The sequence below is a fragment of the Talpa occidentalis genome, unplaced genomic scaffold, assembly GCF_014898055.3.
Source record: "Talpa occidentalis isolate TD23 unplaced genomic scaffold, MPIMG_talOcc4v2.1 talOcc4.16, whole genome shotgun sequence".
NCBI lineage: Eukaryota > Metazoa > Chordata > Mammalia > Eulipotyphla > Talpidae > Talpa > Talpa occidentalis.
In genome coordinates this window covers 70,142,969-70,159,674 of record NW_023601653.1, presented here as the reverse complement: position 1 = coordinate 70,159,674, position 16,706 = coordinate 70,142,969, and the positions used below count along the sequence as shown (strand labels likewise).

The 16,706-nt window shown below is 44.3% G+C and overlaps 1 protein-coding gene across 1 annotated transcript in view; it reads right to left on the bottom strand.

The window, feature by feature from the left end:
* Nucleotides 1–4,026, bottom strand: part of VWF (von Willebrand factor) — a 116,505-nt gene extending 112,479 nt beyond the window's left edge. Inside the window, exons 1-3 of the mRNA XM_037514506.2 lie at nucleotides 3,873–4,026; nucleotides 2,665–2,719; nucleotides 973–1,134 (exon numbers count right to left, since the gene is read on the bottom strand). Coding sequence (XP_037370403.1) covers nucleotides 973–1,134; nucleotides 2,665–2,719 — 217 coding nt within the window. The 5' untranslated portion in view covers nucleotides 3,873–4,026. The remainder of the gene's footprint in view (nucleotides 1–972; nucleotides 1,135–2,664; nucleotides 2,720–3,872) is intronic.
* Nucleotides 4,027–16,706: the final 12,680 nt, after the last annotated feature.

Genomic DNA, 16,706 nt, shown 5'->3' with positions numbered 1-16,706 from the left:
GGGTCACCTCCCCAAGGTGGAAGACCCCAACTTTGCCTGTTTTTTTACCAAACCCCATACACCACACACATCTAATTCATTCTGGGAGTGTAACAATCACCACACAGATTCCACCACCGTCTCCAGCCCCCTCCAGACTTGGAAAGTGCCCTCTGCCCTTAGCACAGAGGAGAGTGCCTTCATCCTAACAAGCCCAGAACTTCCCTGGGCTCCTGCTCTCTGTGAAACAGGGGTGCTGTGCCTCCATCTCAGAGTTGCCAGGGTGGTGCAGCGCTAACCCGCCACAGCACTTCTGCAGGAACACAGGAGGCGCTCCACGTCAGTGCCTGAACCTACATCTGAACCCACTCAGAACACAGCAACAACCCTTCCTGTGTGCCAGGTGCGTGCATGTTACAAAGTGCCTCTGGTTCATCAGGTCTCTTGATGCTTCAGAGCTCCCAAGTGTGGCCTGGAACCAGAGCAACAGACCCGTAGAGAATCATGAAGACTGTCTTCATCCCAGGCTCCCAAGGAGACGTCAAGGAAGCCCTGGTGTCACAGAGGCCTTACCCCTTGCCAGGCTCTGCCTGTGTTGAGCTCAGGTGCTAGTGTAAGAATAGGAGATCTGGGGTCCTCCCTGGTGGCTTAAGGGGTTAAGTCTCAGCACTATAAAGCTATCAGCAGTGACTGCTGCACAAGTTTGATCCACTGCCAGGGAGCTACCCACATGGCACAGCAGACCTCTCTTGTATCACCCGCTGCTCCCCTCAGCAGTGTATTTCAGTCAGTCTGCCTGTTCTGCTCCCCACTCTGTCTCTGGTGGATCCTCTCACCCCCCACACCTCTGGCCTGTACCTCAGTTCTTGTATGCATAAATAAAATAGATCTTTAAAAAGATAGGAGACCTTCCCCCACCACCCCTCCACCCCAGGGCGGAGCTCCGCTGCCCCCAGCCCCCCTGAATTCCTCCCCTCAGCACCCTGGACTCACCAACAAGCGAGAAGGAGCGTTTCTGACAGTCTCCAGCCAGGAGGTAGCTGCAGTCCCCCGCAAAGCTGTATATGCTGCCATCAAAGGTGCTGACGAAGTCATCCCCGAAGAGGCTGCATCGGCCCATGGAAGGCCTGCTCAGAGGGTCTGCACAAGGGGTCCCTGGAGGGAGAGGCTGCAGGTGAGCACAGCTGGGATCGCCAGCCCAAGCCACTCCCGCCTTGTAGAAATCAGGGAGCCAGGCTAGAAAGCGGGCCGTGGGGAAGCACTTTCTATCCTAACTGAGACTAAAGCTGTTGCTTTCTACTCCTAAATATGACCTCAGACACAAAGCAATGGAGGAACGGGTGTTCAGGAAATCTACTCGTTTTACTGAGTTACTTGCTGATTGACAATGTAATACATACTTATTATAAAAAATTTGGAGAACAAAGAAGAAAATACTAAGATATTAAAATCATCTTTAACTAACATTTAATGATAACTAGAGTTAACTTTTCAGTGTTTATATTTCTGTTCTATTTTACAGCAGGTATAAAATCACAGCTTTTTTTACAACTGTGGGCCATCCTGTGAAAACTCTTTATAACCTGTTGATTTCTCAATATATTGTAAATAGATTATCAGACCATTTGTTTTACTTCCAAAACACGCTTTTTAGTGCATACAAAATATAACTATAGGCACATAAAATAGATTCTATATACATATAAAATATTCTTAAAACTATATACATAGACAACCTACACATATATAGCATAACTCCCTTGTTAGGCACTTAGCATTTTTCCAAATTTTCTGATATTTTATTACATTGTAATGAGCATCCTGTACATTAACCTACTGGTATGTCTTGAACAGTTTAAATTTGAAACAGATCAGCCTTTGTGCCTGAATCAATCAAGTGCTAAGTCCTCCAGGATCATGTGCTAACTCCTAAGGGACACTTCTGCTAGCCTCACCAGAACACAGTGTGTGTTTGTGTGTGTAGAGGGCAGGTGGAGACCACAACAGCAAATGTCTAAGTGTTCTGGGACCCTCGATAAGGACACACGTAGTAAGGAAATACACAGGGTGTCCCAGACTAACCCGTGACCGCAGGCTCCATGCCACCAACCCCAGTGGCCTGAGTGGAGAGCAGCCGGGTTAGAGCAGGGTCCCTCTTGCCACTCAGACTCCAAACCCAGCCAGGAAAGCAGTATGTGTAGAGAGTGCTGACTGGGCCCAGGAAAGCTGACCTCTGACCTTGGCTGTGTGTGACTTTCAAGTAGCTGTTTTCCTCTCTGACCTTCTGTCTCTTCTGTGCTCTGGGATGTGCAACTAGAGGACTTCACAGTCCCTCCTAAAATGAACCTTCTATTCCAGTCTTGGGTTCCTTCTTCAAGCCCCCCACCCCAGTCACATAGCACTGCCCTGTGTGGCTCTTGTGTCCTTAATTCCCCAGTCAGAGAAGGCTCTGGCAGGCGCCCGGGGCGTGCGCCTTGGGAGATGCAGGGGCAGTGCACTCTGCAGGACCTGCACGAGAGGAATCAACCAGGCAGCCAGGGACTCTGGCAGGCCTGCACCAGCCCGCTACAGGGCAGGGCACGCAGGTGAGCTCCAGACACAACTGCTGGTTCCTGGAGGGGGTGAGGTGGTGTATTCCCAAAGGCCCTAGGGAGGAGTGAAGAGTGGAAGCAATTTGGTACCTACCTGGCAAGGTGAGGGCCAGAGCAAGCAGCACCCACATGAGCCTGGCAAGAGCCATCTGCAGGGGAGGGAAAAGGAGGTGGTGATCACGGCCCGCAGAGAGGGCTGCTGGCATGTTGTTTAGTCACATACCAAGTGGGAAGAACATTTTTCTAAAAGCAACAGAAAGGGTTCATCCTCACTGTCCTGTTTGCCCCTAAAACAAACTCCTGGTCTCCCCAAAAAGCTGCTGGTCAGAGCTAGGTCCAAAAGTAACAGCCACTGTGAAACAGGCCCCACTGCCCTTCCCCTGCAGCAGTCCCAGAGCCGTGATGGACAAGGCCACTCTGCTTCTCCATCAGTGCCCGGCTCCCCCCGGCAGCTCAGAGCTGACGCCCACCACACTCCCCGCTGCCTCCTCATCCTTCCACTCAGGGCAGTGTGTTGGTGAGAGGGAGCTGTCTTGTCTGCTTTTGTTCCTCCCACGGGCACCCAGACTTAGAGAATGCGCAGGAGCCCCAGGTGTGGTGTTTGCTGGTCAGTCCTCCCTACTGTACCATGAGCACCCTGACACCTAGCACCACGCCCAGGAAATGCTCAGACAGTGCTTGCTGAATTGACCTGTTACATGGACAGGAGGCCAGCAGCCCTGGGCCCGGCGAGGTCGCCCACTAGGGAGCATCCCAGAGAGGGACATTTGACCCAATCAGCAGAGCACACCCCAAGCCCTTTCAAACCCCTGCACGGCCCTTTCCTCTGGAGAAGTTTGTTAAATCAGGTGTGGCATCTGTTACCTGATTCCCTGGAGTGACCCCTTTTCCAGCCAGTGCCTCATTCAGTTAAAAAAGAAAGAGAGAAACCCAATCTATTATGGATCTGTGGAAGGAACGCTGACCTATGACCTCCGTGTGGCCAAGAGCTAGTCTTAAAGCAGATGCCCCTCTCCTGCATCCTCGGGGCTGTCAGGCTGCTCCAGGAGGCGCCCAGAGGTGAGCACAAAGCTCAATCCAGTCTCCTCTTGGAAAAAACAACACTAAACCCAGGCATGAACAGAAGCAACCTCAGGAATCCTCGCGAGGCAAGGCAAGTGGGTGGAGGCATTATATGGTCCCTGGCTTTGAAACTTCCTCCAAAACAAAGCCTGTCTGCTCTCAGATCAGAGACACCCAGGGGTAACATCCAGTCCTGGTCTTCCTCCCCAGCGATCCAGCCCTCCTTCCAAAAGACCGTACCTTCTCCTGCAAATGGGGGCTGCAGGGATCTCCAAGGTCCCTTGGGAAACGCAGCCACTTTCCGAAGGTGCCACCAGCCCTAGGCCATGCTCCCAACCACTGCAGCGGCGCAGGCTGTGGGCTCCCTGCGTGCAGTGAGATAAAAAGGCCAAGTGGTGACGTCCATCAGCCCCCACCCCTTCCCCACCAGAGTAGCTGCCACAACAGGGGACTGGCCTCCTCTTAATTACCAGAGGAAACAATGAACGGAAATGGTATTAGAAATACCTTCAAGCCGATAAGGCTTTGAACACTTTGGTGGAAGACCTCCTGGTGGTTGCCAGAATGGGCTGCCTGGCCCTCTTCATTCCCACCAGGCCCTGATCCTCTCCATACAGGGATGCTTCTTGTCCCAGCAGGCTGGTGCAGGCCAGGGAAGAATCCAGACCAAATCAACACAGCTTCAGGATCTGGCTTCCAGGGCCAGACACAGGGAAGTTTGGAAAAATACCTCAACCTGAGCCAATTTGCTGCTATGTTTGGAGGAAGGCAAGAACTAAGGCTTCCGGTCCATTGCAGGTATGACTGGTCTGTCCCGGGCCCCTGACAATAACAGGCAAGTTGGGTCCTGGCCAGGATGAGCAGAGAGGCCTTGTCACAGGCAGGCCTTTGCGAAAAGAGCAGAGGGATGGTTAGATTCAATGCTCCAAGCAAAAGCTCTTTCACCTACTTGTGGTGCCCTCAGTCCTCTCTGAAACACACACACACACACCACAACACGTACACACACCATAACACACACATATAATCATACAATACACACTCCCAAAACATACCACATGCACAACACACGTATTGTAACACAATCATACATTACACACAACATACACATGCCACTGCATATACCTACCATACACATAAACACCATATACACACTACATATACACACTACATATACACACTACACATGTACTTCACACACTCACATACATACCATACACCCCACACCACACACCCACACACTCACACACATACCACCAATCCTTCCAAACATCCATTCTAAGAGTAAGTCTTAAAAGCAACTGCTAAATTAATAACTGCTGGAAGTTGGATGTGGTGGAGGTGGGAATTCTCTCATGTGGAATTCCAGGCATTATAACTAGCATCCTGAGACATATTTAGTTATGGACCCCTCCTCGTGGATCCTCATGTCATACCACTTGCCCTAACATTTTGGGAACCCGTATGTCCCCCACACCCCCTTCCTCACACACATGCCTCACACTCTACTACTCCCTTTATCAGCCCAGAGGAGTAAGATGAAGTTTCCAAGATATGAAATGGTAGAAGATGCAGGGCTAGTGTGATGTGATAGGAAGGACACTTAAAGACTTCTATTTCCAATTCTTTTTTTACTAGATAACCTAACAATCCATCCACTTTAAAACACCTTAAAAATTTATGTTAAATATAGCATACTTTATTTTTTAAAGATTTATATATTTATGCATACAAGAGCTGGGGTACAGGCCAGAGGTGTGGGGGGTGAGAGGATTCACCAGAGACAGAGTGGGGAACAGACAGGCAGACTGATAAGGAGATGAAAAAATGAAAGAAATGTTTGGAAACATTATAGAAGAAGATCCAATGAGAGGTCTGAGAGAAAGTCCTTCAGTATAGATTTCTATATGCAGTGCCTTCCCTAGAATAGAATGTTAGCACAGATAATTTTGGGGGGAGTGCAGGAAACAACAGAGGAAGTGGGGCTGTGATGTGAAGAAGGGGAAGGAGCCAATAAAAGATGTTTCCTACGCCAGTCACCACTTGGGCACTGAATTTAACCCAAGAAGAAAGTCTAGGGGAAAAGGGTCAGACAGTGCCTTAAAATAATCTTATGGTTGGGTCAAGAGATAGTTCTACACTTATGCTTGTCCATTCTTGTCAGAGCTGTTCCTGGAGGCATTAGCTCTTCAACACTTCTGGCTTCCAGCGCAGACATGGTATGTAGGAAATACCTGTGGAGTTACCTCTGGTAAGAGGAGGATGAGGGAGGGACAGTAGCATCTGCTTTACCTGGTTACCCTATCACTAGGAGTGAAGAGAAAGTAGAGACATTAATAATACTTTCTGAAAGAAGGTAGTTCTTTCAGAACTACTAAAGGATGTACTTCGGGGCCTCCCTGGTGGCGCAGGGCTTAAGACACAACCTATGGGGCTGTCCGCAGCCACTGCGGCAGCAGTTCGATCCTTAGCCTGCCAGGGAGCTACCCACATGGCACAGCAGACCTCTCCTAACTCACCCGCTGCTCCCTCAGCAGTGTATTTCAGTTAGTCTGCCTGTTCTGCTCCCCACTCTGTCTCCCGTGAATCCTCTCACTCCCTGCACCTCTGGCCTGTACCCCAGTTCTTGTATGCATAAATATATAAATTTTTTAAAAAATATATAGGATGTATTTCAGGAAGAAGGAAATTAAACCCAGAAAGAAAATGTCAGAAGAAAAGGCAAAAAAAAAATTGGTAAATATAGGAGTTTGTATAAGAAAGCAATCATGGCATAAACAAAAATAGTAATGGTGACAAATTGAGGAGTTAAAAAAATAAGATGAAACGAAAATACCAGACAGCAACAGTATCTAAGATGGGGTGGAGGTAACGGGAGTGAAAGTATATTAGGGTCCTGGAATTGCTCAGAAGAAATCGGTGATAGCAGTAGACTTTGTAAGGCTAGACCCCATACATAGCAAGCTTACAAGTAGGATACAAAAATAGAACTGAATTGTGTTTTCCAGCTCAATGGAATTTTATTCCTAGACTGATCTAGGGAAAAAAGAAAGAGTAAAAATGACTGCAAATAGTATAAAATAAGGTAAAGCCCCCCAAAATCCAAATACACTGATAATTAGCAATAAAAAAACCCAAGATTATCAGGTTGGGTTTCTTTTATTTATTTTTTTTAAGATTGATTGATTGATTTATACAAGCACTGGGTACAGTTAGAAGCGCAGGAGGGTGAGAGAGTTCACCAGAGCCACAGCGGGGAACAGAACAGGCAGACTGACGAAATACACTGCTGAGGGGAACAGCGGACACGGAAGGAGAGGTCTGTCGCGCCGTGTGGGACCCTCGTTGGTGGCCGGGAATCGAACCGCAGCTGCGGAGGCTGCGAGCAGCTTTGCAGCCCAGGGCTCAACCACTGTGCCACCAGGAGAGGCCCTAGGTTGGGTTTCTTTTAAAAGACTACAGTGATGTCCAAAAGACAAGCCTGAAAAATAAAGGCAAAAACTGCAAGGGAAAAAAAGAAAAGGCAAATTATAATCAAGAAAAGGCTGATTGTACAACCATCATACAAAACAGATCTTAAGATAAAAATCTCTATCAGAGATTAAGAGGATACAAAGCTGATAAAAAGATGACTTCACCGCTTTCAGTTCTAGATAATCACTAGGAGGATCCTGAATTCATCTCCTCCCAAGGACAAGCTGAATCTATAGCTACACAGGGAACAACTTCCTCTGAAAGAACTCCAGAAACTAGCTGAGCAACTCCTACACATCAAGCAGACAAGAAATCACCTACATTGAAAAGGGTAGGACACAAAATCTCCAGAAACCTACCCCCACTGTGACCCACATTTGAGTTTCTACTTACATACACATATAAGGGCTGACCATGATCCTCTCTACAGACCTTTGAGGGTGAGAACTATCTTGTTTCTCTCCCTCTGGCTCACTCCTGTCACCAGTATCTCCCCAAAAGGAGCATGTGCACATATCTGAAGCCTCCATTTTTGTGGCTGCTGACCATGAGACACGCCTGATTGTCTGGCTCTGGCCCCCATCAGACTTATGTTTGTGGATCTCATAGCTTTGTTGTGAAAGGAGAGACAGTTGTTGACCAACTACAACCCCAGGACACAGCACAGAGATAGCAGGCTGAGAAGCACTCCCATTAGCCTGTCTTCATAGTGGTGGCCCGAGGTGCAGGTCCTAATTAAACACACGTGTAGAAATTGACTGTGATCCTTTCCAGAGCCTGAGGAAGCTATCAGATGCCATCTTCATGCTCTCGATCTGTCCTATCCCAGGTCACCAGTATTTCCAAGAGAAGAGTTTATGTGCATGGCTGGTGCCCTGGCTTTTGCACTTACTGCCCAGAGGACACACCTCTTCATGGCCTGATTTTGGTGGCCAGCAGAGCTTATGTTCATGGGTTCAACAAGATGGCAGCAAGCAAACAGCTTTTTACTGTTTGTTTATCACCATAGGGAGCCGAGGGAGCAGACAGAAATGGCCATCCTCCCCAGTCTTTCCTAGAAGAAGTGTAACTACGTATTTTTTTTTAATTGATCGTGAAGGCTCCATTTCCAGTTCTTTTTTTTTTTAATTTTTTAAAATTTTTTTAAACAATATTTGCTTCCCTTCATCCCCTCTAGTGTAGTCCCCGTAGGATTTCCTTCCTCAAGTCACCCGTGCACCATCACCACAGTCCCCTGTGCTCCTCCCTCCCTCCCTCTCACCCCTCTCTCTCCTCCTCCCCTGCAGTATGTCTCTGATTTATAATTGTCTGTTTTTGCTTTGTTGTGTTTTGTACTGTTATTATTTTTTTACACTGATGTCTTATTTGGTTCCCCTATATTCCTGCTATAAGTGAAACCATGTGATATTTTTCTTTTTCCTTCTGGCTTATTTCGCTGAGCATAATTCCTTCTAGCTCCATCCATGTTGCTGCAAATGGCATGAGTTTATCTTTTTTGCTTGCAGAATAATATTCCATTGCGTTTATATTCCACATATATACACAGTCATCTATTTTGGGCATTTGTGCTGTTTCCAGGTTTTACCTATTATAAATGGTGCTGCAATAAACATAGGTGTTTACAGGTGTTCTTTTGAGTCAATGTTTTTGTGTCCTTGGGTAGATCCTTAGTTGTAACTACATATTTTTAAAGTGGCTGCCTGAATCTAGAAGATCCTCCCCTTTGGACACTGACAGGTCTTGGCACACCCTCAAATTACTGAGAGTCATTAAGAATAAAGTAGGTTACTTGGTCAGTCACAAAGGTCTGAGAGATAACCAAGAGCTAGGGCAGAGATAGCAATAAGTTTCATTTACTACATGAGGTCACTCCTTCAAGACCAGGAGAAATGTCTGTTTCATCTAACACATAGAAATCAACACAGAGAGTCAAGGAAAATAAAGAGTCAAGAATAAGACAAAACCTCAGAAAAAATACCTTAATGAAAATCAATTATTTATCTGACAAAAGAGTTCAAATTGATAACATAAAGATACTTACTGAACTCAGGAGAACAATGCATGAACAAAATGAGAATTTCAACAAAGAGAAAATTTAGGAATCCACCAAATATAAGTCACAGAGCAATACAATAATACAATACAACATCTGAACCAAAGACTACAATGTAGGGGCTCAACAGCAGACTAGATGAAGTGGAAGAAAGTATCAGTGAAATTAAAGATGGGGGAGTAGGACTCATCCAATCAGAGCAGGAAAAGAAAAAAGAGAATAAAAAAGAGAGCAGATAGCTTGAGGCACTTAAGGGGACAGCATCATGCAGCCAACACTTATATTATAGGTGTCCCTACAAGGAAGCCAGAGAAAAGGTGAGAAAGAATGGCTGAAAACTTCCCTAGCCTGGGAAAGGAGCCAGATACCTAGATCCAGGAAGCCCATAGGTTTCCAAATATGGTAACCCACAGAGATCCATACCAAGAAACATTGTAATTAAACTGTCAAAATTTAAAGAAAAGAAAAAAAAGGTTAAAGGGAAGAGAGACTCTTAAAGGGACTCGGTGGTGGGGGAAGCGTGAAATGGTGACCATGATCAAAAGGTACAAACTTCCCCTGGAGAAAGTTTCATCCATGTGCACAAAGCAACTTGCATGGAATGTTCAATGACTGCAGTCACAAAAATGTGTAAACAACCCAAATATACTTCAATAGCATGAATAAACTGTGACACATCCTTCCTATGAAATACCAAGAGCAGTTAAAAAATAATTTAGGCTATATGTGCCAGCATGGACAAATTTATTAGACAATAAATATAGCCTGGGGATATAATGTACAGTTTGTTGACTATTGCTATTATTAATATATGAACCATTGAAAAGTTGCTGAGAGAGTAGATTGTAAACATTCTCATCACAAGAAAAAATTGTAGCTATGTGTGGTGATGAATATTAATTAGATCACGATTATAAATATATAAATTATATATTATATATCAGATAAATATGCTGTATACCTAAAATTAATTTAATGATATATCTCAATTATATATTATTTCATTAAAAATGAATGCACTGGAAAGTGTAATTTTTTTTAAGATTTATTTATTTATGCATACAAGAGCTGGGGTACAGGCCAGAGATGCGGGGGGTGAGAGGATTCACCAGAGACAGAGTGGGGAACAGAACAGGCAGACTGACTAAAATACACTGCTGAGAGGAGCAGCGGGTGAGTCAGGAGAGGTCTGCTGTGCCATGTGGGTAGCTCCCTGGCCAACCAGGGATTGAACTCATGCTGCAGAGGCCCGCAGATTACTTCATAGTGCGGTGCTCATCCCCTTGCTCCACCAGGGAGGCCCTAGAAGGTATAATTATATAAACTTATGTGCATTTACTAGTAGAAGGTCAAAATTGATAAAGAAAAAAATGAATTATAAAGCAAAGCAGAAAAAGCTTTCATAAAAGTCAAAAATATCCACCTATAGAAAACAAGCAAACAATAGCATCTTCGTTATCTTGAGAAACAACATAAACTTCACAATTACGGTAAATAAGGAAGTCACTTTTCCTTTAAAAACCAGAATAAAGCAAAGATCCCCAATATTACCATTGCTAGTTAATATTTGATCTGTAAGAGAATAAAAGAAAGAAAGAAAAAGGAAAATACTTATGATTTAAAAATATGATTGCTTGCACAGAAAAATTCGAGAACATATATGTAAGAGAATCTTGTAAGGACTCAGTAGTTTACTAAAGTAAGGTTTATTTTTAAAATCCATTATGTTCCTACGTAATTATAAAATACAATCTTTAGAATCACCCTACTGATGAAATAACAAATACTATAGGCACTTAATAAAGGTTATACTATCTGGACAATAGTGTTTTGTAGAAAAACATAAAAGTTGCAAAACATAAAAGAAAACTCAATGGGGAGTAATCTTAATCATCTAAATTTCCTGACTTACTAAGTCACAACAGCAAAATGAAACCAATTGCCCTCAAATTAGTCTATTAATTAAGTGCAATTCCAATGTAAGAGTTTTTCATGAAATTAAACAAAATTCATATGAAAAATAAAAAATTAAGAACAATGCAATTTTAAATTTAAAATTGTAGATAAGAAATGGACAAACAGACCTGTGGCCATAGGTCAGCGATATAAAAGGCAATTCACAGAAAAGGAAGAAACCCAGTAAGTCAGTAAACATATGAAAAACTCTTCAACCCCACTCACTGGTCATCAGAGAAATCAAAATAAAACTACAATTACTTATCCACCCATCAGATTGGCAAGGATGTGAGGCTACTGGAAGTCCTATTTGCTATTGTTAGGGCAAATGGCACATTGCTTTGGAGAAAATTATGGAAACAGCTGTTCACAATTTAAAGAGCTCTTCCCCATAATCTGGCCATTACCCTCTTAGGCTCCTGGAGAAAGTTCCATCCATGCACACAAAGCAGCTTGCACAAAATGTCCACTGCAGCCATGAGCACCGTCACAGACGTGTAAGCAACCTAAATGTACTTCCGCACCATTAATAAATAAATTGTGATGCATTCATCCTCTGAAACACAACTATCCCTTAAAAAGATATCTGGGCTCTGTGCACCAACATGGACAGATCCCCAAAATAATGGTGAGCAAAAAATAAAAGCAAATATCGCAGGATTATCTACAGCACACTGACATTTGTGTAAAGTCAAAGACCATGGAAATCAAGCTGTTTATTTTTGTTTATCGAGATGTATAATTGCAAGATAAGTAAATAACATGCATGGTTGTAGTAACCCCCAAATTCAGGATAATAGCTACCTCGGAAGGGAAAAGAAGATGGAGTCCAGATAGCAGTACAGAAGGGTCTCTCCCTCTCTGTATATGTTTTATTTATTTAATAATTTCAAAACAATGAGGAATATGGAGGCATGTTAAGAAGACACAATGCTGGCTGGACTGTGGGTGTCTTAATATTGTCTTCTCTGATTTTCTATATGGATAAAATTTTCATTGAAAAGATGAAACCCTAAAGCCAGTGACCCAGGTACATGGGCTTTGCCCACACATCTTTACACACATGGTCTAGTGCCTTGAAACAAACTCTTTTTTTTAAAGATTTATTTATTTATGCATACAAGAGCTGGGGTTCAGGCCATAGGTTTGGGGGGTGAGAGGATTCACCAGAGACAGAATGGGAAGCAGAACAGGCAGGCTGACTGAAATACACTGCTGAAAGGAAAACCAAGAGAGACAGGAGAGGTCTGCTGCACCGTGTGGGTCACCTCCCTGGCCGGGGATCAAACTCGTGCTGCAGAGACTGCAGATAGCTTCATAGTAGTGTGCTTAACCCCATGTGCCACAAGGGAGGCCCCGAAACAAACTCTTAAAAGTAAGGAACTCACTTGGGTCCAAAGGCACAAAAATGGTTGACTTTTTTATACATCCTGCCTGGAAGGAATACCATTCACCGTTCCATTGGATTTGTTCCTGAGTTCACATGTTGAAGTCCTGCCCCTCAACGTGACGGTGTTAGGAGGTCAATGTCTCATAAGTAATGAGATGAGACCACGGGGCCTCCTTGATCAGCACTGGTGACCTTATAAGAAGAGGAAGCAACTCTTAAGTTTCCTGTCTCTGCCACGTGAGGACACAGACAGGAGGCAGTCAGCTGAGGCCAGGAAGCAGGCTCTTGCCATGTACCCAGTCTGCCTGCACCATGATCTAGGACTTCCAGCCTCCAGACCTGTGAGAAATAATCGTCTGTTGTTTAAGCCATTCGGTTCATGATATTTGGTGATAGCAGCCTGATCTTAGACAAATGTTTCTTTTTTATTATTTGGTCATTTAAGTGGTAAAACTGCCAAAAGATTGTTGTTTTTCTTTTAATTATTAGGGAAACATTTTGCAGTATTATCCACTTGTATTTCTTTCATGAATTTCTCCCTCCTGGCTTTAGCTCACTTTCAGCTGAGATGTTTATCTTTTCGTATTGATTTATAAAAGCTCATTATAGGTTAAGAGCAGTGGTCTGTGTTTCTCACATTAACGTGTGAATATTTTTCTCTGTTCTTTACTAAACTTTATTCTTGGAGGGTTTTCCTGTGGTTGTTGTTGGTGATGATGATGATGATGATGATGATGATGATGATGTACAGGAATTTGGAGCATTGTTTAATGTTCTTTTTTAGGGGGCTAGGTAACAAAGTTTCAAGATTAAAATCAAAAGACAAAGCATATAAAAGTAAACGGTGAAAAGTCCAGTCTTCCTCCCTCCTGATCAAATGACCAATTGCCCTGGTTTGGCCTAGAATGAAGGAGTTTGGAAATCATGAGATTTTTGTTACTAAAACTGGGACTTCTCAACAAAGTGAACCAGAGGTCATCCTACCAGCCCCTAGTTCCCTTCTCAGAGAAAATGCTGTTATCAGTTTCTTCAGTAACCCTCCAAAAATATCACAAAAGTTAAACACTCATTTTCAGCCCTGTTGTGAGGACCTTGAGTCCTGTCACAAACTTGCATTTGTAAGATGTGTCACATGACTTTATTTTATTTAAATGAAACTTTTCCATATGCAAGTTGCCACAGGAATGCGGGAAGTTTCAGAGAGCTGACAACAAGGTTAATGCCCCCTCAAGCCTTTAGTCCATCCCTTCTGCTGCTCCTGCTGCCCAAGCCCACATGACTTTTAAAGGAGCTGTGGTCCAATCTCTGGCTCCACAGGCCACTTCTTCAGTTCCTTAATGAACACCAGAGGAGGCGGCCAGAGGAGTCCCCAAGCCCATACTTCTTCTCTTTCTATGGAGCCCCCACAGTCAGAGGCTTCCCTGTCTGCTGAGCTCCCAGCATGCACACTGACTCCACCCTACACCGCAGGGTCCTCACCCACCTGCTTCTCACCCACCAACCCTGATCCCCAACACCCTGTGCACCACTATCATTCAGTTCTATCTTGCAAAATGCTCCCCTCTCTTCCCACTCCTGTCTGCTGGTCATCCAAGAGCCCCTCCCCATAGAGTCCATCACTTGGGGAGCACCTCCCAAGTGCCAGTCCTTCCACCAGGTGCTTTACAGACATTCCTTCACTGAACACTCCCGTGTTAGTTTCCAGGGACTGCAGTAATAAATCATCACAAACTGGGTGACTGAGAACAACAAAAATTTGCTCTCTTATGGTTCCAGAGGGAAGAAGCCTGGAATGGAGGTGTGTGGCAGGGTCCTGCTCCCGCTGGAGGCTCCAGAGGAGGATCCTGCCCACCTCTTCCAGGTTCTGGTGGCTCCTGATGTACCCTGGCTTCTGGCTGCTTCGCTCCCATCTCTTCCTCTGCCACTGCCTGGTCTTCTTTACTCCCTCCCAGGAAGGCCCAGCACATATTTTAAAGACAGGTGCAGAAGAGAGCTCCTCAGCACCTGAGGAAGTGGTCAGCACAGAGGCTAAAAATAGTAGCCACTGGCGGGGAGGCAGCAGGGGTGGAAATTGCACAGGGAGTCACAAGATGGTTTTGCTGGAGAAAGCGATGTCACACCAGGATCACGTGCCCATCTGGCATTCTGTGTGTAACTGGTGTGACACCCGGGCGCTGCCTGATTCTAAATGACACTCAAATTTCTGTTTTGAATGGAATATTAAGACTATTTTCTCTAAATACAGGGGGCCATAGCTGAGTGCTGCTGGGACTCCTGGTGCTAAGAAGCTGCAGAGAACCACAGCGGCCACAGAAGGAGCAGGCTGCAGACCCAGGCTGCAGAGAGATCCACTCTCCTCCAAACCACCTCCACTTAGTGCACCTTCAATCCTGCTCCCACCAGGACCATTTTCTAGGGAAACCCCAAGTCAGAGGCCAAGCCATGGAGTTTTACAGGTGACGGTTTAAGCACAGTGATTTTGATCGCTATCTTATACATTAAGTGCATTTGATCAAGTTAATAGACTTAAAAATGGCCCAGGGAATCTTTCCTGAGTTGATATTTCCACTGAGGTTGTTGGTTTTCCTGGGTTTATATAAAGTTCTTTGGACATAAAAGCTGCCTAAGGAAATCATAACCATTAACCACCAGCCCTGAGCTAGTGAGCCTGGGGCTCCGTTATTTTCCAGGCCTGGTAATTGCACTGGCTGATGCTTAGCAGCCCAGAGCTCCACCCCTCCTCTGATCTCTTAACACCCATTTGGCAAGGACTCACAAGATCTCTGTAGGCAATTTTTGTATTTTTTTATAAATATGATATGTTGATGCCTTATCTCGCTGATCGGACCGGTAGTTCCATGAAAACAGGAATATGGTTCTGAAAACAGCTTGCCTTCCCAGATTGCAAAAAGGTCACTTAGCAAAAGTGACCCTTCAGAAGCCTCCCTGGTGGCACAAGGGGTCAAGAGTCAGCACTATGAAGCAATCTGCAGCTGTAGCACGAGTTCGATTCCAGGCCAGGCAGTTAACACACATAACATAGCAGACCTCTCCCGTCTTATCCGCTGCTCCCCTCAGCAGTGTATTTCAGTCAATCTGCCTGTTCTGCTCCTCACTGTCTCTGGTGAATCCTCTTACCCTCACCACACACCTCTGGCCTGTACTCCAGCTCTTGAATGCATAAATAAATAAATCTTTAAAAAAAAAAATGACCCTCCAAATCACTGAACCTCCTGTGTCCCTGTCTGGCAGCCTGGCTGCTCATAATGGATTATGGTTTATGGGATGGGCAGAGAGCTGACCTGCAGCCTTACACCACAAAGAGGAAACTCTACACCTAAAATTATTCTGTGGCAATTTCTTAAATATAAATTTTTTAAAAATAAAGAAATTTCTTAAAAATAAAAGAGAGGCACTGAGACTGTACCTATAGTGCTAGAGGATCAGAGATAGCACTCACCTAGGGCCAGATGATGGACAGGGAAGCCTTCCAGAAGGAACGGAGCTTGAATGGGTCTGGGTAGTGTGGATTGAATGATTTTTTTAATAATTTTAATTATATTTTTTAGTATTATTATGAAAGTAAGATGTGGTATTGTGGAGGGGAGAATATATGGAAAAATGAAAGTAAGAAAAAAAAACATACAGAATCCTACTATACAGAAATAACCACCTTCATCAATTTAGCATGCTTTTTTCACAAATATATATGTAATTTTATTTTAAATAAAATTTTCCCATTTGGATAATTATGTATCAATAATTTGAGGGTTTTTTGCTTAAATATATAAATATCTTTCAATTCATTATGTTTTGTGGGTTTTTTTTTACTTTTCTTCACAGCATAATATTTCACTGCATGATGTTTCCATTTATACCACCAGCTCCATATTATGGGACATTTGTCTGGGTTAGTCCTCTTTTTCTTTTCATTAACCATGCGGCCATGAACATGAGGTGCACAGAGCCGAATCTCTACACAACCCCCAGGGTTAGCCCCAGAATATGAAGGCTTTTCAAGGAGAATGGCTGGGTCAAAGGTCATCCATATTTTAAGGCCTCTGGTGAGAGCCAGATAAGATTTTACCAGGTGAAAATTGAAGGCAAACGAGCACTTCAGATACAGGGAAAGAAGCAAAAGCATAGAAGCAGGAAAGGAAAGCTCTGAACGTGCTCAAATTCGTAAGTGACTAGATAGCCT